This window comes from Setaria viridis, chromosome 8 (genome assembly GCF_005286985.2).
Source record: "Setaria viridis chromosome 8, Setaria_viridis_v4.0, whole genome shotgun sequence".
In the NCBI taxonomy this organism is placed as follows: Eukaryota; Viridiplantae; Streptophyta; class Magnoliopsida; order Poales; family Poaceae; genus Setaria; species Setaria viridis.
Window position 1 is genome coordinate 461344 of NC_048270.2, and position 25882 is coordinate 487225.

Here is a 25882-nt window from a genome sequence, read left to right on the forward strand (position 1 = left end):
ACTTTCCCTTTCCCCCTGATTCAGGCTCGCATCACAGCCATTGCCGTCAGGTCATGGTCGCCTTTCCGTGCCGGCCAAAGCATTATTCCTGCTGCTTCTCCCGTAGTCCCATCTTCAGGGCAAGGAATCCTAGACCAAAAGGGAGACACTACACTGCAGCTTCGTGCCTTCCCTCTGCTTGCTTTGCTTGCTTTATTCCCCCCTCCCTCCCTCCCAGCACCTTTCACTGTCACTCCCTCCCTCCCTTGCTTTTGCCTTCCCCATCCACCCACCCCGTCACCTGTTACTGCATTCGTGCGAGGCAACTCTTCAAGGGATTCTTGGCCCTCGCCGCTGCCCGTCGTCTCGTCGAGGCAGGTGAGTTTCCCAGTTCTTGTGCGATGAATTTTGTTTCTTGCACCGTGCATACTGCTCTTTTTCCTTGAGAGCCATTGTTGGATTCTTCGCCAGTGAAAAGGCACATGCTTCATGTTTCATACATCTTTATTTCCTTCTGCGTGATTTTCATTCAGTTTAGTTGATCTGCAAATTTTCTCAACTTTCACTTCTCCTGCCTTAATTTTTAGCATTTTGTTCTTAGTTTTCCCTCTTCTGTGCTACTCTTGTTGCACACTTAACTCTATAGTGCTAGTAGATTCAGAAATCAGCTCCATTCAGTTTAATTTGTTTCATATCAGTGTTATGACCATCTTGTTAAAGGACTACATCTTTATTTCCCCCAATTGTTTCCATACTGATCTGCTTCCTTCTATCTATTTCCAGCATATATCTGTATCTCAGGGCTGAATTCATGGAGACAAAAATGTCATTTGATATGAACAATCTTATGTTCCACATCAAGAGAATAGTGTATCCTTCTATCAGACTTGGCTATCAATCTGCTTGTGACTATCCTGTAGTACTTGGCATTGGACTTCTGTTGCTGTTCCTGCACAGACTTTGCCCTTCTCTGTTTACTTTCCTTATGTCTTCATCTCCAGTGTTCCTGTTAACTGCACTTCTTCTTGGAGCACTATTGAGTTATGGGGAACCAAGTGCTCCAGTGATTGGAGAGGAAACACTGGAGAACCAGAAAAAATCGTCCCCTGAATCCAAAGTCTCTGTTACTGAATGTTCAGTTGAGGAGGTTCAGAATGTTGCTGTCACCTGCTCAGCAAAGAGTTTTGAAACTCCAGTTGTCTGCATCGAGGAAAGAACTTCTGACATCCTTGTGCATGATAGTCACCGTGATGAGGAGAATGTGACATCCATGTCTGCCGATACTGCACTTTGTGCAGAAACTTCAGAACTTAACAACGAAGTTATTGTGGAAAGAGAAGAGCATGTCGAGGAAATCTGCAAGGAGGTGGAGCTGCAACAATTTGAGAGCACCACTACTGAAAGGTGTCACTATGAAGTGAACAATCAGTATCAGTTTGGTGAGTTCATGAGCGCATGTTGGGAGCCTGTTATGAGGCAGGAACCTTGTTCTGATTCTGAATCTGATCTTAGCGATAGTTCTTCTGATGCATCAATAACCGACATTATTCCAATGCTCGATGAGTTAAACCTTCCTGTAAACTTGGGGACTGATCACCCTTCCTCAACCTTCAGAGACAACCTGAATTCCTCATCAGATGGTGATGAAGATGACTCAGAGGAGGATGGTGACCTTAACTCAGACAAAGATAGGGCAGAAGTGAAGAAAGACGATGGAAATAACCAGAAGGACTTTGTGGATCCAAACTCTTCAGATACGGAAAAGAATGAGAACTCGGAGAGTTTGATGGAGCGGCGAAAAGCAAAGAATTTTCTGAAGTTTGACCTTGACAGGAGGTTAATGGACATGCAAGATGCTGATGCAATTCAGAAAATGGAGGAGGCATCACGCTTCCGTGTTCAGGTTCCCTCCATTTCTACACCAAGGCCTAATCCGTTTGATCCTTCAAATGGTTCAGAGGAAATAGTAGAGTTACCACAAATTCCTGATTCAGCACCATCTGTTCTACTCCCCTGGAGAAAACCATTTGATATTCCATTTGACCACATTGTGGACCGTGACAGCCGTTTGCAGGAAACATGGACTCCTCGCTTGCGCTTTCCATCGGCACAGCGTAGGAAACATGAGAACTTGTATTTAAAGCAGTCTACCTATCTTCGACATCACAATGGCACAAAGACGGAGAAGCCTGAAGTCAGTGAAAAAGATGCCAGTGATAATCACTCAGACAACGATTCTGAGCAAGCATGGAACAATTGCAAGTTATTTGGCTCACTGGAACCACATGTTGGTGATGAGATTAAAATACTAAGTGCAGCTATTTCGGACGTGTGTGTGTTAGAAGTAAATCATGGAATTAATGAAGGAACTAAAAGTACTGATTCCATCAATGGCACAGATTCATTGTATATCCAAAAATCTATATCCAGCACATCAGAAGCGAATGATTCAGTTTCTTCAGGTAACATGGGTCATTTTCAGATTATTACAAATGCTATTCAAATTATGTATTTGCAATATTTACTCAACTAGTGTTAACATTGTGCAGGTTGTGAGCAATTACTATTGCGTTCTCTATCAGAAGAATATAATAATGAGAAACATATCATTGAAGCAGACTCCATCAGTGAAGTTAATTCATTATTTAAGTGCCGCATGGAGGAAGTACTAGTGCAGTCCATTTCAGAGTCCGGTATTGATCAACCATTGACAGGTGGTAAACTTGAACAAGAATTGAATGGTACTTTATCTGCAGAATCTGCAATGCCAGCAATTGAGGCAATATCGGTAGAAGAATTGAATTCACAATTTGCACAGCTCAGTGGAGAAGCATTAGAATGTGCTACTTCTGACTCCAGTTGTGATGATGAACATATCCAAGATAGATCAAGTGAAGCATTGCCTGTGGGAAATGGGCATACTTCAGAACTGCCAACCAAAAATGGACATTCATATCCCAATCTTGACAATCCAGTGGATGTGAATGTCGAATGTAAATCAAAGGAGCTGTTAACTGAAGGTAGTGAGCTTCCTGTTCTAGAAGCCAGATCGGTTGAAGAGATGAACTCACAGTTCAGGCAACTGGAAGATGAAGCGTCAGCTCAGGTGCCTCACAGCCCAGATCTCATGGTTGGTGAACATAATGGAGATATTGATTCTGGTGTGCTAGTTCCTGATGCGAACTCTAGTGAAGGTATCAGTTCTGCTTTTGTGCACTTAAGCAACGATGATGAAAAGATAAAGATTCCTGGAGATGGTGAAGTAGTCCTGGGTTCTGCGGAGCTAAACTCAGGACTGCATGTCATGGAGACCAATGCACCAAACGGTGATGACACATCCGGATTCGATAGTACCTAAGCGATTCAGCTCAAAGAATCACTTGAAAGAGCTTAAGCTTCTGTTACTGAAGGGCAGATCACAGGGTGCAGCAACATCATCTCCTGGGAAATATATCTGGCCTTTGGAGAAAAATTAATCAACATGTCCATGCTCATAACACTTCCTCTTTTGCTTACTCTGTTCATGCTGCTTTGTTTTTCTTTTCTTTTTCTGACAAAATATGGTGATATTAGGAGTTGCAGTTTTCTAGTAGCATGGATCAAAAGTTTTATCTGCGGATTGCGAGATTTTGTAATGGGAAGCTATTTGTTTGTTTCATATATTTTCCGTGCGGATTAATAATCATGTAAATCCAAGAGTTACTATTTTTATAAGGAAAAAAAACCAAGAGATACTATTACCACATCATGAAATCCTGTCCATCCCATGGAGCGTCAACGGTCTGGATCATGCCATAGTTGAATTATCTTCCTGATTTCAATCTCCACACGCTTCACGTTTGGGGGGCTTTGGGTCTGTTGGCCTGTTGGGCTACCGGCTATCTATTGGGCCAGGCCAACTGCAGCCCGACTGCCCAAGCTATTGTCTTCTTCACTTGCCGTCTCGGGCTCTCGGCTGACGGGCGCTTCCTCGCCGCCGACGCCCCAGTCGCGGAGACGCCGCCGGCAGCTGCCCCACCCTGCTGTACAGCAGGGGGCGCTCCGCCTCTGTCTCGGCAAAGCCTCTCCTTGTTACGCCCCTGCCTCGTGCACTTCTTCTTTTGTTGGTGAGTTATCCTCTGGATCGATCCCTCTCCTCTTCGTTTTTACTTATATGTCTTGCTGGTTGGTTTTTGTTCTACAGTGTATAAGAGCTCGCCTTCGTTCTCCTCTCGATTCGTTTGCTTTGGTGGTGTGGTGTCCAGCATGACTACCCAACCTCTCCTGTCCACCCATGGTTGTTCCAATCGATCCATTAGCTGGTGCTGGTTTCATCATCATCATCGTTTGGTGAATTGGGATGCTTTTCTTATAGCGATCGACTAGATCATATCATATTCTACTAGTACGACCAACACATGCCATGCGTGCGTACATGCATGCACATCGTCGTCTCCTTTGTTTATCGCTGCAGTGTCGGTGAAGTTTGTGACCAGTTCGTTCCTGCATGCGCTACCAACTTGATCAACGTCAGCGCAGACTAGCCCTTGATTATTGGAATTTCCGTGTTGTGGCTGCTGGTAGTTTGGTCAATTTTTTTTTCTGCACGCGGCGGTACAGAGACTTCAGTATGCACGGCGGCCTTAGGCTGACAAACAAAAGGACATGACAATGCAGGCTAACCTTTGATTATTTGAGATATACACTATATAGCCTTCTTGTTCTGCTCAAGTTAGTCACGATTTTGGAAGGCTCACTCCAGTTTTAAAAGCCTGGACGACCTAAAGTTGGAGTAGTCATGAATGCATGGAAATAAAAGATACAGGGGCGGCCATGGCCCGGATCGGAAGCACAGGAATGCCTCAAACCTCTTTTTTTTTTTTTGAATGCCTCAAACTGGCTCAAGGAGATGTTTCTTCCAAATGGAGGACTCAACGCAAACATACCTACAACAGGCTGGCGCTTCAAAATTGGACAAGTATAAAAAGACAAATAAAGGAGAGTATACACTAGACGGAACGGAGGTTAAATTGCTTTTTGTTAGATCAGCAGGCCATGCTTGAAAGCGTACCTCTTCCAGAGTTGAAGCTAGTTGGAACAGAAATATGGAATTTTCATCTAAATTGCTCATAAGTGGATGTCAATTACTGTGTATTCTTTGATGGCGGTGCCTGGACGGAATATGATAATAAACCGATACTGGTAATTTGCTCAAGGCTACCGGGCTGCTGAATTAATGGTGCTTTTTATTCAGCACCGCATGCCATCTGGTGGTGGTGTGAATAGAAAAGATGCCTCCCAAAATTGAAGGGGAAAGCTGCATGCACGCGTTGACGACCAGAAAAAAGGCCACTATCACGTAGCGTAGCATATTGTTAATTGGATGCATAACCTTTATTAAACCTCAATTAAGGTAGAGCAAAACACTGATGAATAATCTATTTTGAAAAATGGAATAATGTTAGATCACAAGCAACAAACTGCAGTGTAAAATACATAGATCGAGAAACGTATGATCAGATCAGATCAGATCACAACAACTCCTGCAAAATAAATAAATAAATAAATACGTAGAAAATAATACCGCAGCACCTGGTCTCAATTCTCAGGAAATATTTTATAGCAGCGAAGTAGGAAGAGCGTGAGATGACCGTTTCCCTCGTGTCCCTTTCTTTCGTCGTCTCCGATCATCTCACGCGCTAGCTCGCTGCTGCTCTTTCCACTCGTCCGTCGTCGCCATCAACAACCAACGCATACATTACATAAACGCCGCGGCCAACGTTCTCTTCTCCATTTCCATTTCGTCGCCTCTGCTCGGCTCAGTCAGCGAGAGCTCAGCTCGCAACAACTCCCCATGGCCGACCGCGTCCACCCCATGCCGGCGCCACCGTCTCGACGACCCGACCAACCATCAACCGCCGACGCCGAAGCCCCCGACGCCGGCGCGACGGCGGCGGCCACGGAGACCACGCCGCTGCAGCTGCACCCGTCGTTCCACGACCGCCCGCTCTCGCCGCCCCCCGGCACGTACATCATCCAGGTGCCCAAGGACCAGGTCCTCCGCGTCCCGCCCCCGGACCGCGCGCGCCGCTACAAGAAGCTCGCCGCGCGCCCGGCGCGGCGCCGCCTCCTCCGCCGTGCCTGCTGCTGCTCCTGCGCCGCCGTCCTCCTACTGCTCCTCCTCGCCGCCGCCTTCGCCGGCGCCGTGTACCTCGTCTTCCGCCCCCGCGCGCCCACCTTCTCCGTCGCCTCCCTCTCCATCCGCGGCCTCGACAACCTCACCGCCCTCTCGTCCTCCTCGACGCTCTCCCCCGAGCTCGACGCCGCCGTGCGCGCGGACAACAGCCGGAACAGGAAGGTGGGCATCGACTACCGCGGCGGCGGGAGCGTCACGGTCTCCTACGCCGGCGTGCAGCTCGCCACGGGGCGGTGGCCGGCGTTCCGGCAGCCGCCGCGGAACGTGACGGTGTTCGCGGCGGCGATGAGGGGCCAGGGCGTGCGGCTCACGGAGGAGCAGGCGAGGCAGCTCGCCGCGGAGGAGGCGGCGGGCGCCGTGCCGCTGGCGGTGGAGGCGAGGGTGCCCGTGCGGCTGCGGTTCGGGAAGGTGCTGCGGACGTGGACGGTGGACGTGAAGGCGCGGTGCGACGTGGCCGTGGACAGGCTGGCCGGGAACGCGGCGGCGGTGAACAGGGGGTGCAGGGTCAGGGTCAAGCCGCTCTGGTGGTGGTGGTGATCGCTCATCGCCGGCGGCGATCGTGACTGGTAATTACTAGGAGCAACGGTGCATTGATCACAGAGATTACTGCCAGGTTATCTGTGAAGAATTTTCTAGAGAAATTTTTTTGGGGTGTATGATATTTGGAGTCTATGTCAAGTGTGAAGGAAGGCTGTCGGTAATTCAGTATACAGGATGCACCACCGGTTGCATCAGATGTTAATGGTGAGATGAATATTACAGAGAAATTGATGTTACTGTACAGAAGAAGAAAAAAAAAAGAAAGGATTACTGCATCACTGTACTTTGTCATGACCAACAGGGGCTGTTGTGAAGGTGATGGTGGTGAAATTTTGAGTTGAGTCGCCGTGGCTGGCTGTGTAGCCAAGTCAGTCATCTCGTAGTGCAGCGCCTGTCTTTGCTTTCGTCTGCCACCAACTTATTATTACCGAGTCGTCATCTTCTCTTGCGTTTTCAGAAGAATAATCGACCTTTTACAGCTGCACTGGCGATGGCGATGGCGATGGCATGTAGCTAGCGGCATCCTGAAGCCTATTTGATCTTGTTTTAAGAAAGAAAAATAAAATCATGTGTATTGATGCTAATTTTCATTTATTCCAAAGCATCACGTACCCAGATGTGTAGGTAGTAATGTAGTATATGCAGCATGATGGCGTGGTGTATGTGTCGCATTACCAGGTAATTTTTAGCATCATCTCTGCTAGGGTCTTTTAGTTTCTTTTTGCCAGATGGCACGTAGCGGCATTCCGAAGCATATTTTTTTTTATATTATCATAAACTTATAGCGATACGATTTTTCCAAAGCGGCACAAATTTCATTCATAGATACGGATGAGCTGATAACACTAGCACTCCTATAGTCCTCTGTCCTATCTGCGTTTGTCTATGTCTTAACTCCAAAGGCTCGACTCGGCTGGCGCGAGCAATGAACAATTCTTTCTTTTTCTCTTTTTTTCGATTTCGTTTTCTTTTTCTCCGATGGGAGAGATGAACAATTCAACGGAACAAGTATTTTCAGGAACCCATCACCATCACGTATACGTCAGCTACTGATTTGGTCTGAAATGAGCCCTTATTGCAACCGGCCTGCATTACAGCTGTATGCATTTCAATTGGGATCGTCAATCTAATCCTGTCTGTCTCTCACAATACCTGAATGACGTGAGAATACTCTGCAATCCAGCATAATTTAAGGTCGACCAGTGTCATCTCTGTGTTTCTTCGTCTGCCTTTTTTTCCATTGTTGTCCACTATTTTGGTTAGTTTGTGCTCTTTTGATCTTTTGAGCTCTGGTGTAAAATATGTACCCATTTATTTTGTATCCTTGGAATGTCGATACCGAGATAAATGAACCCCTAGCCAACCATGCTAGTTGTTCTTTAATCGTGTCATCACCCATTAGTCTGTTGGAGTTGTTCCAAATTCACTCCAGGATATAGGCCGGGCTTCTGATGAAGCGAAGCGGAGGCCCGTCACCGGAGACTGATTCTCTTGCTAGGGTTTCGTGGAGACTGATTCTCTTGTAAGCCGCCATAGGCGTGTAACCCAAAACTCTTGAGATAGTGAGATTGTTGCTGGCTGGTGCCCGTGGTTTTTCCCCTTCACATCGGAGGGGTTTTCCATGTTAAATCGTGTGTCTCCTCTGTGGCTTGATTCTTTACTTCATATTTCTATACGTCGTTCTAACATAGTCGTCGTCGCAACCAAGTGAATGTGATGACGTGTAATCCAGGGTCAGTATTCACTTGGTTTGATGACCGTACAATAGCCCTGTGCTCCTCCGTATATGGAGCGATCAGGGATGATTGTTGCAGGATCGTGAAGTGTGCTTTTACGAAATGTATCCTCATCGATGTTCATCCGAGCTTTCCTCTCTAGGGTGCCCTTTCCCTTCAGTCCCCCCTCATGGCATGATACATGGACTCCAATCGAACTCAGGTTGTCAGTAAAGTTAATACAAAACTCAATGATCTCATTTGTTCCATATCACTTTGCGATGCTTACTTCCAGACGGGCACGATTACGAACATACTTCTTCAGAACTGCCATAAACCTTTCAAAAGGGAACATATTGTGTAAAAATATAGAACCGAGAACAATCCCGCTCTCGTGTGTTTGAATCGGCGCTGCCTGTTACCGCTCCTTGATCCGACGCAAACTGGATACCGCCGTGCCATACAACGGAAAGAGCCTCGTCCCACGTGCCCCAGCAACCCGTGTGCCGCCCGTTGAATCCGACGGTGGTAAGCGGATTTGACAGCTACCGCTATTTCACCCGGCGTTATCTTCTCTTACTGCCGGTTGAGATGGCGGTAGCCATTTACCGCCGTTTGATCCAGCGGTAGGGGTCCATTTCTGCAAATTTTTGGATCCCTATTTATATTTATTTCTGCAAATTCGTAAAGTAAAAAAAATAAAAAAAATCAACGTGACGGGGTTACCGTAGACGCATGCATTCATTCCTGAAGATCGGCCCGGTCCGTCGTTATATCGAAACTGTCTTAACAGCCCAAAAGGCCTAATACGCCAGGAGGCCCGAATACCGCACAGCACACGGGAACGGGACGGAAGAAAAGGGAAAATCCAAAACCCTCCCGGCGCCGCCGCTAGACGCTAGCCACGGCGGGTCCATCAGTATCTCCTCTGAGTCCGCCGCTTCCTCCTACGGGCTCCGCTCCGGCCATCATCTCCCAGCGCTGCGGCCGCCACCGGCCCCACTCGATCCTCCCCGGGGTTGGTCTTCTTCCAGCGCCGCCGCTTCCGGACTCATCCTCCGGCCGCGCCTTCACCGGAAGCTTTGCCCACTGCAGGTATGCGGTACTCTGCGCCAGGATCTAATCACAGCTCTGCTTGATGCCTAGAATTAAGTGTGCGCGTTTTTATACACTGAAGTTGCGGTACTCTGCTCCTGAACGGTATCCACCTGTTGCGGTGTGGCCTTCTATTGATGTGAATTCTAATGTTCGTGGTCAGATTTGTTTCCTGCTGATGTAGACTATGTAGTAGAGACTTGTGTAACTGTGGGTCAACTTTGCTGATTGAATGTCGGGCAACCGATTGCTTTCTGGCCCTTTGCTTTCAATAGGAATGGATTAGACCAGTCCCTTAGGTTTTGGTGGGAATATCAGTTCAGATTCAATTCCCCCAACAGAAGCGCATTCATCTCCTGCCCGTCCAAAGGGGTTGAATGGGCCTAATTCCCATCCATCTATGCAAGATTGCCTCTCTCCCTTTTCTTTTTTACAATTGTTTTGCTTACCTCAAAAATGTGACCATGATTGCTCTGCTTCTTGGTTTCAGTTTCTTTTGAGAATTGGTCATCATGGGGTGGGAGCTCACTGAGGTCCCTGGCAACCCGACGCCCTCCCTCCAGGACTCCACAGGTATTCCAATCGCTTTAATTGCCCTAGCCTGCAATTGACTTTTATTGCTATTTGATTTTGTTTTTCTTGTTGCTTTGCATACCAGTTGATGTGGTGGCTGCCAACATTGAACCAAAGCTAGCCAACGCTCTCATTAGGTAAAGGACTTTTCATCCCTGTTCTTTTAGTTTGGATTCAAACTTTTCAGTGGTCTGTACTGTTTTGGGAGTTATTGTTTTGTTAAGAAATTCAGGAAATAATAGTTGGAGGGCTGTGCGTTGGATTAAGCAATGGGTGTCTAGAAAAGCCAATATTACATCTGGAATTTCTACTCTTCTGCATAGTAACATATTGCTGTCTTCGATTTTCAGTTATGTTGCATCCACCTGATATGAAATTCAAACCCCCAATGTTTCTATTTAGTTCTCTCTTCAATAAGAAAATCAACACCATGCTACATCTTTCTCTCTGCGAGTTGCAACACGTTCCTGGTTGTGTTTGACTTTAGCTTGACCAATTAGTGTGATAAACATTCCAAGTAATTTTTTTTGTTTACTGGTCACAGGGAGTTGAGCACGATATGTCCTTTGGAGAATCTGAGGCATGTAAAGCGGGTTCGTCGATGTACTGAATGCGGTAGAATATGCAAATTCTCTCAATTTTCATTTTCTGTTTGCCTTCTGAGCACACTACTCATGGAAGACATGTCACTAGCTTTCTGAAAACACATGTTCTAAAAGTCATGCCATAGCTCTAGAAATACTCCTAAATGTCAGATACAGAATGATTTTTATATTTTCTAGTCAAGCACAACCTTGTGATGCATCAAAAGTTACTTTTGCACGATCATTAGCGGAAAGTTTTATTATCATCGGGACGTAGGATGCCTTTTCTATTATTATCTTGTAAAATATCTACATATGCCAAAGTATTTGGTCCTTCAATGCAAAAAGTGCCCTTTTGCGCTGATTTGTGTCAGGTAGTAAGCAATTTTAATGAGCAAGGAAAATGTAGCTGGAACTTAAACTGAGAAACACAATATTTCAAGTTGGCCTACCATGTAACAAGTATTTCAGAACCCTTAATCTTGAACTAGTAAAAGCAGAACCAACCACCACAATGTGGAACTAAAATTGAGCAGATCATAGTATTTTTAAGCTTGGCTGGCCGATAGCTAATAATTATTGCATAAGTTTTTTCTAACTATGTGTTGTATTACATTTGACAGGAAAATCTGACTTATCAATAATCTTATGCCTTTCTACTGGGTCTCAAACTTGTATAAAACAGCTTCCTGGAGATGTACAAAAGATAGTGGATACTTATCAGTTGAGTCCTTTCATTGTAAAAGTAAGTAATGCTTTCATCCTTGGCCAAAATTTCATTTTGACAATTTTTTTGGGCATGTGAAAGTGCTAGCCATGCGATTCTGGATTGTATCCTTGACAGAACCTCTTATTTAGCTAGACTTACCTTGTGCCCTTGTCATATATTGACATTCACTATTTGTTAAAGTCTTTCACAGGTTGCCAAGTGTTCCGCTACATCAAAAGAGGAGTGGGAAGAACAATGTAAACTTTGGCCAACTTCTTACCATCCTGCGCACAAGTATGTCCTAACTCTTATGTGTCTGGTTATGCATTTTCTTGTGGCGTTCTGTAGGATTTACAATGTCGGTTCATAATAGTTCTCCCTCTGATCCCAAATATAAGTTTGTTAGGACACGACATGGTCTCCAACATTGCACTTTGACCAATAGTATCTATTAGAATATATTATTTTAAATAGAAAGAGTTACATAGTATGAAATATGTACCATAATGAATCTACTTACATCCAGCCTCATGCTATCAATTTTAGTTATTGATTGTCAATGCTAAAAGGTTTGTATTAGCGCAAAGCTAGATGGACTTATATTTGGGATTGGAGGAGTACTTGTTAGTCTCTTTGCCCAAACATGCAATATTTTCTAGGACATGTTACCTGTTGGGACCCCCCTTTTTTTCAAAATGTTATCAATGAAGTTAAGAGAAAAGTAATTCTGTAGCTGAATCTCAAAATGAAGCAATTGCTTCAAAGTTCCAATCACCATCAATATACTTCTACAGAAGTTTTTCATGTCCCAACCAAGGTTGCCAGCAAAGCTGCTTCAGTTGATGGTGGAATTGGACCTCCAGCCTACCACTCTAGCCTATAGCACAGCCCTTGAACTGATAATACTCCTCCATCTTGCAGCATGACTCCATTCTTGATGGATCACTTTAATCTGCTTGGGTAGTTGCATCTGCATTCACAGCTCTAGTTCTCCTTTTTTGTTTATCCAGTGGTGTCCTGGACATTGGCAAGTGCATAGCTCTAGGGTCTAGAATTTTCAGTGGACAGTGGTGTTTGGTGGGCTCCTGGTTGTTTAACTTCATGTTATGGCTCATTAATTACAAAAGATTATTCATATATTTTAAATAATTATTTGACAGAATGGAATTACAGTAACAAATGTTTGCATCCAATTGGCAGTTGTTCATATAGTTTTGTTGTCTGTAGATATAGTTTACTGCAGAGAATTATAGTTGCGTAGATGCTGCAGCTTTACTGAGTGGTCTTCAACTCTTCATTCAATTTTTTATTATGTGCTTAAGTATCCTTTCCGATGAATTTCCATGTTAATTTACAGCCTTGATATTATTCGTGGATTTCGAGATGACGAATTACCATCAATATTTAATTGCATGAAGACTGCTATTCAATTATCAAAGGTGACCACTCTTGGCTTAACAATGCCTCTTGGAAGCTATATTATAATTATTATATTGTGCTCCATTATTTTCAAATGTATGTCTCATTGTGGGGCTGTGGGGGCTATGATTACTATTCTTCAGTAGGATGCTACTCAACTTCATTTTATGTTTAACTGTTTAGGGTAGGCATAAATGATTCTGAAAGTTTATGCACATTTAATTTAGTATCTCCTTTTGCTCGGTTAGCAACCATACCCAACACCAGTCGTCAACAAATACCAAGCAATAAGTCCATGGCTTTGCGCAGACACCATCGAACCACCTGAAACAAGCAGAGCAGATTTGTTGGAGACCAAGTACGCCACCCCCAGCACTTGAGAGACCAGATCCAGTAGCTGGGGGACTAATTTGTGACACACAAAAAACTAGGTGACAACTAAATTGGTCGAAACCAATAAAACTTCTGCTGCTGGATTGGACTAATGGGCCAATGGCGATGGGTTGGGGCATGCAGCGTAGTTTTGAAGCAATTGCGGTGGATTTGCATTGCCGCACTAAACTGGAGACTGTTTCTCTTTGAGCTAGCTTCTCAAGAAACCAGTTCCTAGAGTGTGATTCCATGAAGTTCTATTTTATCTTGCTGGATGATTGCTGTTCAATCCTATACTTTTCACTAACCTCTACTTTGGTTATCTGTATCTACCAGGCAGGAAATGCTGCCATTATTGTTGATCCATCAAGTATGCAAATAATTGCGAAGGCTACAGACCAAACACACAAGCATGATACATCTGCAGAAGGAAACAAACTTGCTGAAGTGAAAGCAAATGATACCTTCTCTTTGGATGAATCAACTGAGAATAATGGCAATTTGTTACGGCCAAGCTCCCGTCTTTCTAAATGCAACAGTTTGAACATGGAAGTCTCATGTATAAATCCTTTGGGATGGACGAAACAAAGGACTACTGAGCAGAAGCCATTGCCCTGTGAAGGCTGTTTTGCATGGCATCCCTTGAGACATGCTGCCATGGTTGCCATTGAGAATGCCGCTGAGAGGGATAGAATGTTGTTCCCTTCATCGACTCCAATTACCATGCCAGATTCAAATGGCAATCTGGAGGATTATTTGGACAATGAACCAGCAAAAAGGCTAAAGACGGATACAAAAGTGAGCCTTGTTGCTTGTCATAAATTTCTCATTGCAATGCTGTTGTATAAACTGTCAATTATGCTTTCATTTCCTCTGTTTTTTTCTGACATGGTCAAATTTGAACTTCAGGATAAAGAGCAATCTACAGATGAATCATGCTGCGGCGACTTGTCTGAAACCACCAGACCATATCTCTGCACAGGATTTGATATCTACCTTGTTTGGGAGCCATGTGCAATGTATGTTCACTGATATACTTTGACATCAATGTATATTCATAGTTTCATTTTTGCTCACATGTGTGTTTGTTTAAAGGTGTGCGATGGCACTCGTACATCAAAGATTCAAGCGCGTGTTCTACGCTTTCCGGAATCCAGTTACTGGAGCGCTCGGTGGAGTCTACAGGTTGCATGGGGAGAAAAGTTTAAATCATCACTACAATGTATTTCAGGTTTCAGTACCTGAGACATACCTGAATGGTTTGAGTGACTGTTAAAAAAACTGCTGACTGGACCTCCTTTTTATTTTATTTAGAAAAGAGGATCCATGAGGTTTCATTTTGCATCATGGATGCCATTTTTGGTACAAGGGCATATCAGGCTTCCATGATACTGTCTTGTTGTATCATTAAAAATTGCTCCTTCGGTTACCTTTAATATAATTGGATGCTATTGACCTTTTATGCTCTTGGAGATATGGCATTGACCTGGGAGCTATTTCTTGCCTTTACTGTGCACAATTTGCGTCTGAGTCTAATTAGCTGCGTCAAGGAGCTATCTGATCCTGATTTAGCTGTTCAGTCTAAAGTTCATATAGGAGTGGTTAAGAATTTTTGTTCGTTGCATACAACTTTTAAGCTCCGCCCTTATCTGTATTGGAGTTCTAAATATACGAACTGAAGAATACATGAAGCTGGCAACATGAAAAATTTAAAAGCAGTAATAATGCTCATTTCTCCTCTACAGAAACTGCCAAGTCTGCATCTTCTGGAGGATGCTATCAGTACTTGGCCATTTTACTTCAAAAGAAGCTTTGAGGCTTTAAGCATTGCAAAAACTGCAAATCTTGCACATCTGCATGAGCATGCAACCAAATTTTCATCTTTATTCGAACAAACATACACTGAACACTCGCTCACCAAGAAGGCATTAAAACCTTTTGGTTCAAGGTCTAATCCTAACTCCTCCAAAAACAGAAACAAATGCAAACAACCTATCTTCTCATTTACACAGCTTACCACCATCACTAACTTGCTCCAAAACGCATCACAGAAGCCAGCCTTGCAAGCTAGAAACATTCTTCTTCTTCTTCATCCGCTGAGAGCTTGGTATTGTATCACCTCCCAGTTTAGTTTGCAGCCCTGTTTTGCATTGGTTCAGCTTCAGCTAAATGGCGACTTGGCCTTGTTGGATGAGGAGGAGATGGCGGAGAAGCTGCAGCTGTTGCTCGGGCCCTGCCGGTACGACGGCGGCGTGCTCGACGTCGACGACGACGCCAGCTTGGCCGCCGTCACCGCCGGGGCATGACCATGATGGGACGGAGGCGGCGACGCGCCGCCCTTGAGGAGGACGTCCACGTTGGCCAGGTCCTCACGCTCCATCCTGATCTCCTTAAGCATCGCCGCCACGTCCTTCATCGTCGGCCGGTCGTCGGGCTGACGCACAGCAGCGCCACGCCCATCACCTGCATCATCTCCTCCACCTCGCCAGCCGACCGGCCCCGCAGCGCCGGGTCCAGCACGGCGGCGCGGTCCCTGCACCGCCGCACCCAGTCCACCACGTGGAGCCCGTCCGGGATCGTCGGTCGATCGGCTGCTTCCCCGTCAGCACCACCACGCCGTAGCTGTACACGTCGCTCTTCTCCGTGATCTTCATCATGTACCCGTACTCTGTACAACAGTGTTCATCTCAGTTTCTATGGGAAATCATGAAGAGGGCCCATTTCTGTACAACAGTGCACCAAAGGAAATCACGAAGATTATTGATGCTAAGAGGAAGCAATTTCTATGGGTCGGAAATGAAAACGTAACATGCGGGAAATGTAAAGTGAACTGGACTCGATCAGCAAGACATAAGAAAGGGGGCAGAGCTCTCCACTTATGTTGGTTATGGCAGCAATGGATGAACGAGGGCCCAAACTGTGACGTTCCTGCATACAAGCTGTTTGCGGCAGCCACGACGTTAATGATTGGAGAGGGTAACAAAATATCTTTATGGGACAGTGGATGGATCGACGGCCAAAGGTCAAGGGACATGGCGCCCAACCTATTTAACATCTGGAGAAGAAAGGACAGATCGCTGCATGAGGCTCTCACTAATGATGCTTGGATCACGAACATAGGCCTTCTATATCATGGTTTCTTGGTGACACACTTCATTGAGTACCACCGCTTGTGGATTAAGGCGAGCCGGGTGCAGCTCAGGCCAGGAGTTCAGGACACTATCCTGTGGAAGCTAACGGCAGACGGGCAATACAATACGCAGAGCGTAATTCTATGGGTCCACGACAACTAATTTCGAGGCAATCATCTGGAAACCTTGGACGCCACCCAAGTGTAAGTTCTTCAGCTGGCTGGCTATCCAAGACAGAGTCTGGACAGCGGATCAACTGGCGTGTCGGGGATGGCCAAGTAATCCACGTTGTGTTCTTTGCGATGTAACTCAAGAGACGGGAGTGCATCTATTCACTCAATGCAGCTTTGCAAGGAACATTTGGGCCCAAATGAGTGCATGGACTAGGTGTGAAAACATGGACCCGAGTCGATGGATTCCACCTGACTCTCTACACGACCGGTGGACAGCTTTAGCAGGTGCACAGGTTGTTGCCACAAAAGGGTTGCCAACACTTATCATCCTAGTACTGTGGGACATATGGAAGGAGCGGAATGTACGGATTTTCCAACATCAGGAACAATCACTCACTCGCTTAGTGGCCAAGATAAAAGACGAGGCAAGCATATGGGTGACGGCAGGTGATGCCGCGTGGCGAAATTAAGTGTACATAGTGACACCTTGTTTCCTTTTCCCCGTGCGTTAGTTGGGATGTGAGTGTACAATGTGTAAAGAACTTTCTTTTATTTTTGCCTGTTGGGACTTCCCCTTTATTAATATAGTAGCAGCTCTCCTGCTGGCTCGTTAAAAAAAACAGTGTTCATCTCAGTTCATCAACAATATAATGAAGTTCATCTCAACAAATTGCCACAATGTTTAGCAAATGTTTACAACTCATATACATTCAGAGTACTACTACATACCAGGGGCGATGTAGCCGTAGGATCCGGCGACGGTGTTGGACGACCGCCCAAAGTCGCCGTCCTCGACGAGCTTGGCGAGGCCGAAGTCGGCAATGTAGGCCTCGAAGTCGAGCCCGATGAGGATGTTGTTGGCCTTGATGTCGCGGTGCACGATCGGCGGCACGCAGTCGTGGTGGAGGTACGCGAGCCCCTGCGCCGCCCCCAGCACGATGCTGTACCGGACGTCCCACTCCAACTGCGCGCCGGCCCTCGGCGTTCGTGGAGCACCGCGCCGAGGCTGCCGTTGGCCATGTAGTCGTAAATGAGCAGCCGTGTTGCCTTGTTCCAGCAGCAGCCGAGGAACCGCATGATGTTCTTGTGTCGGATGGAGCCCAGCGTGCGCACCTCCGCCGAGAACGAGTCCCGGACGCGGCCACTCGTGCCGCCGTCGTCCTTGCACGCCGCCGCCGCGTGGGTAGTGTTGGGCCACAGCTTCTTCACGGCAATCACCTCGCCGGTGTCGATGCTCACGCGGTACACCACGCCGGAGCAGCCCTTGCCGATGATGTTGGCGTCCACGAGACTCCTCACCACCTGGTCCACTGAGAAGCTCAGCTTCTGGAACGGCGTGAACTGCCACGGCCACGACTGGTCTCCGCCGCTCTCCGAGTCGCTGCCGCCGCCGCCGCCGCCGCCACTCTTCCCTCCGAAGCCCATCCGCCCGCGCGCAGTATGCCGATCATTCCGAGAACCATCGCCACCGTCGCCGTCATCAGTAGCGCGATGGCCAGCTTGAGGCGGTGCACGCGCTGCGCCTCCTCGGCGGTGTTCATCACCGGGTGCCCGTTGGCATCGATGCTCACGAAGCACACATCCCCGCCCCTGGTGCAGAGCCCAGCGTTGCCGGCGAGGCACGACGCCGAGAGCTGCCGGAACAGCTTCGTGTCGGGGAGGTACCCGGAGAAGTTGTTGTTGGACACGTTGAGCGTGACGAGGTTGTCCAGCCCGGCGAGCGGCGCGAGGCTGCCGTCAAGCGCGTTGTGCGAGAGGTCGAGCACAGAGAGCTTGCTCAGCGCCGATATTTTCTCCGGGATCAGTCCGGTGAGGCCGTTCCGGCTCAGATTAAGAGCAATGTCGAGCCCGTCGATGTCGCAGAGCTCGTTGGGGATGCTTCCGGTGAGATCGTTGTCACTGAGGTCGAGGAGCTCGAGGTTGCGGCACTGCCGAGCGCCGGCGGTATCGGCCCGGACAGCGAGTTACCGCAGAGCACCAGCCTGCTCAGCGTCTCCAGCTTGCCGAACGCGTCGGGCACGGCGCCAGTGAGGCGGTTGTGCGAGACGTCGAGCTCCTCCTGCAGGCTGTGCACGGCGGCGAGAGTCTCCGGCAGCGGGCCGGAGAGCGAGTTGTTGCTGAGGTCAAGCATCTGGAAGAGAGAGAATCAAGAGAGAGAAGCTAGCAAGGGAGAGAGACAGAGAGAGCTCCTGCTCCTCCTCCTTCCTCCACACTGCATTGAATCCCCCATTCCATCTCCATCGAGATCATCGCCACTCCCAATCCAGCAGGGGGTGCAGCAAGCAAGCCCTTGCTTGGTGCATTGTGCACTGCCCGAGCCCCAAACACCGCGCAGTTTTTCATGCGGCCAGCACCTGCGTTTCATTCCCTTATCTCATCTCTTGCTGCTGAGCAAGCCGCTTCCATAAATGGTGGATCGCCTTCAGGAGAATTCTCTGGAGGACCACCTGGCTTCCAGATTGAATAGAGGCCTAGGATTGAGAAAACAACACAGGCCGGTGATATGGGTGCTCCTCCCTTTTTTTGGGCAAGCGCCACAGATGCAACAACAGATTGGAGCATTGCCTACTTCTCTTGGAGGCACGCAACCACCACCGCCAGGTCCATTCCCACCACCACTGCCATCTATATTGCCACCGCTTCTGCAACAATTTGCTCAAAATACTGGAGGAATGGTCGGAGTGGGAGGACCTTTTGGGATGATGGCTGGCTCTATGCCACCTCCGCCTCCATTGTCGCTGCCGGCAGGTTTCCAGGGACTAAGTGGGCCACCTCCACCAGCTCAGGACAAGCCCCAGCAGCAGCAGTCTCCGCAGCCACCGCAGCAATCACCGACATCAACCGGATTCTTTCAATCATCAAGCATGGGGTTCTTTCCGCCGGTGCAGGTGCGGCAATCTCCATCTGCCCAACGACAGTGATTCAACGGCGGCATGGCATTCATCAGGCTATAAAGGCAGCACCTTGTGCTAACTTTGTACATTATTAAACAATAATCCCCGAGTATCGAGCTTATATGTGACTGGTCCTGCAAGCTAAGCATGCGGCTTGTGATGTATAACTAAGTTGTTCATTTTGGTCCGAGGAGTTGTTTGACTCCTCGTGGTCATATGAAGTAGTTAGACTTTGGTTTTTCTTTTTTTGCCTTTGCATTTGATCTCCTGAGGCAAAAGAAACCGATGTTGGCATTGATGCTTAAGAGTTGCCCACTGTTAGAACAGTTTTTGGGTTGAAACAGCTGTAGAACTTACTTGGTCATAGTCTCATAGAGTCACAGGTATGCTGTGAACTACAAATATTGTCATGCCGTCGCTTGAATTTATTTATTATTATTTTTTTTCAATCATAACTTCCTTTTTGGGTGCAAAATTATGTCTCTCACATCACTTGCTCGCAAAGACAAGGGCTAGTTTGGAGCAAAGGAACGGTGATTAGATGAGTTGCCTATATGGTCTGTTCAGTTGGGGTAGGGATATCCCTGCGATATGCTTAAGCTTAACCTTGGTTGGTTGATGCTGTAAGCTATGCAGGCCAAGCTCGGCTTATTTTGCTTCCAAAGACAAGGGAGCATGGCAACAACAATGAGAGGAAGAAGAGAGTACCAACGCTGAGTGGAAAGAAAGTAACAAACTGACAGTTTATTTGCTTGCCCAATTCCTTCCATCTTCTGGATGAATACCAACAAAATGGGCCCTCCAATGAAAGCATTATGATCATTTACTATAACAGAAACACTTGCAATCTCCTATAATTCATTCATCATGATCCAGCACTATTTTGAACTGAGATTTCACCTTCTCTGCTCGTAGGAGATCGACCTCGGGTTATATTAGTTGTGTCTACTACAAGATCGGAATGATACACGGCTACTTCCACGTCCACTATCACTATCAGTAGCTGCCTTAGGAACATGCAGAGAACATGGATGCTACTATGTCAGGTTAGGTTATCTGGTCAAATGCTTAGTGCGAGATGTACGGCAGGTAGGTCGCAAACGAATCATACACAGATAGCAGCAGCAGCAGCATGTTCTGGAGTTCCTCTGAAGCAAATTTGGACAATATATACACATATTCAAAATTCAATTATTGCTTAATTCCTGATACGATTTTCATAAACCAAGGAGGATAGTTTAATCAACGAATCTACTACAGGGGCCTATCTCTAATTGTAGAGGTTAGTTTATGCGTGATAAAGCTACAGGGGCCAACCCGTTGCATCTCTAAAAATTAGTTTTTCTTTAGTCTTTCTTCCATGCCAAAAAAATATATAAAAATTGTACACTAGCAAACTAAAGTTGGGGATGAGCTAGAGCCGGTCTCCAATGAAAAGTTTCTTCCATTTAATTCCTCTTCCATGCATTTTTGGGGCATATTCTCTTCGATGCATTGAAAAGATATAAGCATATTTATTGTGCAAAAACAATCAAAAGTTGGGGATATACATATAGCTCAACTGGTAGAGCATTAATCTATACATGATAAAGGTACGGGGTTCAACTCCTTGCATCTCCAATGAAATATATTTTTTTGCCATGTGTATAGAAAGATATAAAATTATTTATTGTGAAAAACCAAATAAAAGTTGGGGATGTAGCTCAACTGGTAGAGCGTTAATCTATGCATGATAAAGGTACGGGGTTCAACTCCTTGCATCTCCAATTTAATTTTTGAACCTTCAATTCTTTTGAAATTTCTTTTCCATTACAGAAAGATACAAAATCATGAGCTGCTCCCGACCCATGTTTGGGTGTCCTTTTATTTTACTTGCTACCATATGTCTTTTACGTGCAACAACATCGGGTTAAGCATTTGCCCTTATTAAAAAAAAAACTAGTTCGGCAGACAAGAGAATTGCATTTTCCTTCTTGCCCTGCATGGATGTTGTCGGACAATTCGATGCTAGGAAGCAACATGTCGCATATGATCCCATGGGTCTCGTACAAAACATAGTATAGTATAGTATGCAACAATCATAAGGAACAAGTAGAATAAAAGCTGTGAGCACCGACATTGATGCGCTAGCTACTTTTTCCTTCTCTCTATCACCTGTTTCAAGAACAAACGTGTTGAGTCGACCATATATAATTCCCAGGTTAGGATTAGGATAAACAGACAAGTATGAAAAATCCTACAAATCGAGGAAATAAGTGAAGCGCACAGAACAAGTCGTATATTGTACATCGGCAGTAACTCTATACGACCGACCATACGTAAGCCAACACAAGATATCGAGGTCGGAACAGAATGAAATATTTTAGCAGTGCAGTCAAGTAATTATATTAAGAGTCTAAATCGTAATAGGGGATGTAGCTCAAATGGTAGAGCGCTCGCTTTGCATGCGAGAGGCACGGGGTTCGATCCCCCGCATCTCCAGAATTATTTTTACATACATTTTATTTTTGGCAACTCTCTCTTCACCGGTGGTCATCCTCGGCCGGGCACACGGCACGGTGCCCGGTGAGCGGTGAATGGCCACCCACCCCCGCCATTACCATTTACCAGTCCTCGCAGCAGGAGCAGCTTCCCCTTCCCGCCGCACCATCCCTTTCGCATTTCCCTCCACCCTTCCCCTCCCCTCCCCGTTTCGTTTCCTCCGCCCGCCGTCCGTACCAATCCAGTCAACCACCGTACCCGATGGCGTCGTCGGCGTTCAAGTCCACCACGCGCCGCGACCTCCACGCCTCCTCCACCGCCACCTCCCGCTCCGTCCCGCCCCCGTGCCCACGCCGTTCCCGCTCCCGCAGCGTCAGCGCCGCGCCCCGCGCCCGCGGCCACGACAGCCTCCTGCAGGAGGACTACGCCGACACCCGAACCAACCCGCTCTTCGACTCCGCGGCATCCCCATCTCCGCCGCAGCAGCCGGCGGGGTCTGCTACTAGCGCCGGCGGCGGGGATGCGCCCAGGCGGGACAGAGGGCGCCAGCCGCTCAAGGGTGGGGGACGCGGCGGGGGTGGCGGGAGAGCGCGGTCGGTGTCCGTCGCGCCGCAGCGGAGGCACTCCGCCTCGGCGCCGTCGGCGGACGGTGCTGGCGCTGTCGGCGGGAGGAGGGCTTCACGGGCGCGGTCGGTGGCCGACGAAGTACGCCCGTACCGCTGCTCTGAGGTCAGTCGTCTCTGCTTCACATTTCACCCGAAAATCTGTCCCCAGAAAAATTCCCCGCTTTCCATAACTACGATTTGCATAATTTCTTTGTTTTCCTTTCTACTACATGATCAACTAGTATATGCCGTGTAGACATGCAGATTAGTTGATATTCAATCTACATTCTATCTCCATCAATCTGAATCTGACTGACATCAAGGGGATGCCTATTAATCAAAGCTACATCTGACAGACAGATACAGAGGCAAAGGATGCGGCAAGGAAACTGCAGTCATGGAGGAGTCGGCATTCGATTTCAGAGGTATGTACGCTGCTTCTGGACCTTCGATTGGATGGTTTATGTGTACGTAACTATGTACTTTTAAGGAACTTGTATTCTCACAAAGTAAATCCCTCACAGAGCAAACAAAGGGGAATTGGTGCAAGCTGTTCATCGCAGGGGTCAACAACCGGAGTGGTATGTGAATAGCTTGTATAGCTTTGTGCTTTGGTCAAATCATGCATGCCATGGGGTTTACAGGCAACATGAGCATGTCACTGACTAAAAGTATGTTTGTCGCACACAGTGTTCTCAACAGGTGGATGAAACAACCCGTTTAGAATCTAGCACTGTTATTTCTTCACCAGGTCATCATCTTGAGCATGTAAGAATAGTGAATCACTCGTGTGTAGCTATTGCCCGCTGCAATTCCTTGGTGTAGCTATGTACTAGGGAAAGGATTACTTTTGAACATTTATGTTTTCCAACTTTAAGGAGTGGCACATATGCATTTTTCCTTTTTTTTCTTGTAATTATAATGGATATGCTGACATGATGCCCACTTGTTTCTCTGAGTTCACATCCTCTTTCAATACAATATTGCCAGGTTGAAAATGTGTTTTTCTAGAAATATTTTGCTAGCCTCGCTTTCTGTTTCTAAAGGAGAAAAGTTTGCATTTATGTCCAGCTTTTGCTTTGAACTTGACTTTGCCGTTTTCTCTACTATATTCTGTCTAAACCTTTCATTCATATTTTATTCCACTGTTCTAAGTTGCCCCATGAATCATGATGCTACTATTCTTCTTTGATCAACAGGCCATTTGGCAGCAGAACCATTCAACTGTCCCAGTGGATCCAGTTCTGGAAATTCCTCCTGAGTTCGATCCAGATTCTGCTGAGTTTATGTCAGACGTAAGTGATTATGCCACAGAATACCGAAAGAAAGATGTTGTCGAAATCCCTCTTGATTTTGATACAGATGCTGCTGAGCTGGACTCTGACGCGAGGAACAATGCAGCAAAACAGCACCTGGAGCAAATGGAAATTCCTCTTGAGTTTGATACAGATGCTTCCGAACTGGTTTCAGACATATGGCACCATGAAGCAAACCAGCAGCTGAGGCAATTGGAAGCTCCTCTTGAGTACGATCCTGACACCTCTGAGCTGGCTCCTGACATTACAGAATATACAATAAAACTCAAACAGGTCTGCTAACTGTTGTGCCAACTGTGTTGTGCCTTTAGTTAAACATAGTCATCACTCTTCAATTATAACCTTTTTACTTCTTATTGCAGTCACATGAACGTGCTCGAAAGCTTCGGGCAGATTTGGCAGTTGAAGAGCAGCGGGAACAAGAACTGAGTAGAATGCTGAAGGGCATAGTAACAGCTCCAAATTTTACTGAGACCCATAAAAAACAGCCAAGAAGAAAGGTAATGTACCTGCTAATCCAGATACTAATACAATCCATTTATCATTCATGCTATTTAGAGAATTGTGTTAATAATATGCAATCTTGATCTTAACTTTGTATCTGCTTTGGGATTACAGAGTAGCATAGAAAGACTGAAAGTGTCAAGGCATTTAGCTGAAGAGGCACTGAATTATTTCGAGGAATGTATTTCAATTTCAACAATGGATAGCACTGATTTCTCGTCACCTGAGGACCATCAACCAAATTCAGTTTTAAATGTCCAACCAAAGAGCAATAGTAGATTTTTCCACAAAGGGAGATCGAGCTTTCAAGAACCCCACACTCCAGCTGATCAACATGGCCATCATGAGGTTAGTGAATTGATTTTTCTCTTAGCTTGGAGTTTGTAGTTCAAGTTGGCTCATTGAGTTCCTTTTAATATGCTCTCATTTGTTGGAAATGCACAGTAGTATGACCCTGTAATGAGACTAAAATTTAAATTATTCTTGGAATATATTGTTAAGTGTTTCATGATATGATCTCCAGCGTGTTAAGTGTTCTGAATGATGGGGAGCACCGCAAAAAAAAAATCATTATTCTATTTTGGAAGCTACATATATGTTCACTTTTTGTGGAGATACAAACGTAAAATGCAAAACTTCTCAATTTATTTGGATATGAAATATGCTGCTTGTTAGTGAGGTCCCATGAGATTCGAATAGTACCTTATCTGGGGATCACCTGAAACTGCTTCCCTTGTATCAATAGATTGTCATAATATCTTCTGTCATAAATCATAATATCATTGGTAGTTGTCACCCTTCTCTAGTTTATCTTCTGTCTGATGTATAAACTCAGAGGATATCCTCACCTTAAATTTTTCACGGAATTCCAGTAGAATGGCATTTATGGTTTTTTCCTTCACTTCAGGAATTGGACAAGCGAACTCAGTGCTCAATTAGCATAACTGGATCTGATGTGTCCGATGGTGTTATCTTTAGTAACACAAAATGCCACATGAAATTTAGAAACAACTCCAGTGAAGATCTTGATGGCTTTGACACTCCACGGAGCAGAAGTTCTTGTTTCTCTTTCACCCATGAGTCCATAAAAAATGTTGAAAACTGTGATGTTCGGCAATACCTTGGGAATTTTGGAATGGGAAACAATAAAGAGCTAAGAGAGACAAGGTCTAGTTATTTTGCTGATGACTATGTCTCCCAGAAAGTTAACCCGGACGTACTGAAGGATATGGCGACCTTTCAGAATCGAATGCAATATGGAGGGTTTCTTATATGTAACATTAGAACATTCTGACAGTGAACAGAGTAAATAGTGCCCACTGGCCAATGAAGTTAAGTAATTATCATTGTAACTTGTAAAGTGATTAGCATTGTGCAATTATTTGTGTTGTGTGTGTAGTTGTCCATTTGTTTCTTTTTTCCGTCAAATGTGAATTTTTGGTCACTGATATGACCTTTTATCATGTTTCAGTAATGGTCATGACGTGCTATTTTGTTTACATGGGAATAATTGACGCCATCTAACACTTCAGAAAGAAGAGCTGTTAGATGTCACACAGATGAAGTTCATGATGTTTGAGCAGAATTTGATGTGAGAATTGTTTGATTGATAGGTTG

The 25882-nt window shown here is 46.0% G+C and overlaps 4 protein-coding genes, 1 non-coding gene and 1 pseudogene across 6 annotated transcripts; 5 read left to right on the top strand and 1 right to left on the bottom strand.

Moving 5' to 3' along the window:
- Positions 1-12: 12 nt before the first annotated feature.
- On the top strand, positions 13-3681 carry LOC117833685 (uncharacterized). The gene is made up of 3 exons (XM_034713277.2): positions 13-357; positions 763-2441; positions 2529-3681. Exons 2-3 carry the CDS (start codon positions 791-793, stop codon positions 3335-3337), a joined length of 2460 nt encoding a protein of 819 aa, XP_034569168.1. The 5' UTR covers positions 13-357; positions 763-790; the 3' UTR covers positions 3338-3681.
- A 1781-nt stretch (positions 3682-5462) lies between these two features.
- Positions 5463-6972, top strand: LOC117833644 (NDR1/HIN1-like protein 13). The gene has a single exon (XM_034713221.2). It carries the CDS (start codon positions 5813-5815, stop codon positions 6689-6691), a length of 879 nt encoding a protein of 292 aa, XP_034569112.1. The 5' UTR covers positions 5463-5812; the 3' UTR covers positions 6692-6972.
- Positions 6973-9238: 2266 nt separating this feature from the next.
- LOC117834778 (tRNA-specific adenosine deaminase TAD3) lies at positions 9239-14623 on the top strand. The gene is made up of 10 exons (XM_034714314.2): positions 9239-9504; positions 9995-10077; positions 10163-10214; positions 10622-10692; positions 11285-11406; positions 11582-11664; positions 12728-12809; positions 13498-13959; positions 14071-14180; positions 14257-14623. The coding sequence occupies exons 2-10, from the start codon at positions 10017-10019 to the stop codon at positions 14435-14437; spliced, it is 1224 nt and encodes a 407-aa protein (XP_034570205.1). The 5' UTR covers positions 9239-9504; positions 9995-10016; the 3' UTR covers positions 14438-14623.
- A 425-nt stretch (positions 14624-15048) lies between these two features.
- LOC117833171 (LRR receptor-like serine/threonine-protein kinase RGI1) lies at positions 15049-18877 on the bottom strand (annotated as a pseudogene).
- A 2890-nt stretch (positions 18878-21767) lies between these two features.
- TRNAA-UGC (transfer RNA alanine (anticodon UGC)) lies at positions 21768-21840 on the top strand. The gene has a single exon. It is a non-coding gene; the product is annotated as a tRNA-Ala (tRNA).
- A 10-nt stretch (positions 21841-21850) lies between these two features.
- LOC117833047 (uncharacterized) lies at positions 21851-25764 on the top strand. 2 transcript variants are annotated; one of them, XM_034712407.2, is made up of 8 exons: positions 21852-22569; positions 22802-22870; positions 22970-23026; positions 23136-23213; positions 23645-24034; positions 24124-24261; positions 24380-24613; positions 25173-25764. In XM_034712407.2, exons 1-8 carry the CDS (start codon positions 22102-22104, stop codon positions 25557-25559), a joined length of 1821 nt encoding a protein of 606 aa, XP_034568298.1. In that variant the 5' UTR covers positions 21852-22101; the 3' UTR covers positions 25560-25764. The 2 variants fall into 2 exon arrangements, with proteins under 2 accessions (XP_034568299.1, XP_034568298.1); XM_034712408.2 differs by lacking the exon at positions 23136-23213 and having other exon boundaries at positions 21851-22569.
- Positions 25765-25882: the final 118 nt, after the last annotated feature.

What these genes read in the sequence shown, in the direction of transcription:
- LOC117833685 (XM_034713277.2), top strand. Translation starts at nt 791, where the DNA reads ATGGAGACAAAAATGTCATTTGATATGAACAATCTTATGTTCCACATC. An exon ending in GAATGATTCAGTTTCTTCAG is followed by an intron (nt 2,442 to 2,528) that starts GTAACATGGGTC and finishes AACATTGTGCAG; the next exon opens with GTTGTGAGCAATTACTATTG.
- LOC117833644 (XM_034713221.2), top strand. Translation starts at nt 5,813, where the DNA reads ATGGCCGACCGCGTCCACCCCATGCCGGCGCCACCGTCTCGACGACCC.
- LOC117834778 (XM_034714314.2), top strand. Translation starts at nt 10,017, where the DNA reads ATGGGGTGGGAGCTCACTGAGGTCCCTGGCAACCCGACGCCCTCCCTC. An exon ending in TCTTACCATCCTGCGCACAA is followed by an intron (nt 11,665 to 12,727) that starts GTATGTCCTAAC and finishes GTTAATTTACAG; the next exon opens with CCTTGATATTATTCGTGGAT. An exon ending in CTGCTATTCAATTATCAAAG is followed by an intron (nt 12,810 to 13,497) that starts GTGACCACTCTT and finishes TGTATCTACCAG; the next exon opens with GCAGGAAATGCTGCCATTAT.
- LOC117833047 (XM_034712407.2), top strand. Translation starts at nt 22,102, where the DNA reads ATGGCGTCGTCGGCGTTCAAGTCCACCACGCGCCGCGACCTCCACGCC. An exon ending in GTCGGCATTCGATTTCAGAG is followed by an intron (nt 22,871 to 22,969) that starts GTATGTACGCTG and finishes AATCCCTCACAG; the next exon opens with AGCAAACAAAGGGGAATTGG. An exon ending in AGGGGTCAACAACCGGAGTG is followed by an intron (nt 23,027 to 23,135) that starts GTATGTGAATAG and finishes TGTCGCACACAG; the next exon opens with TGTTCTCAACAGGTGGATGA.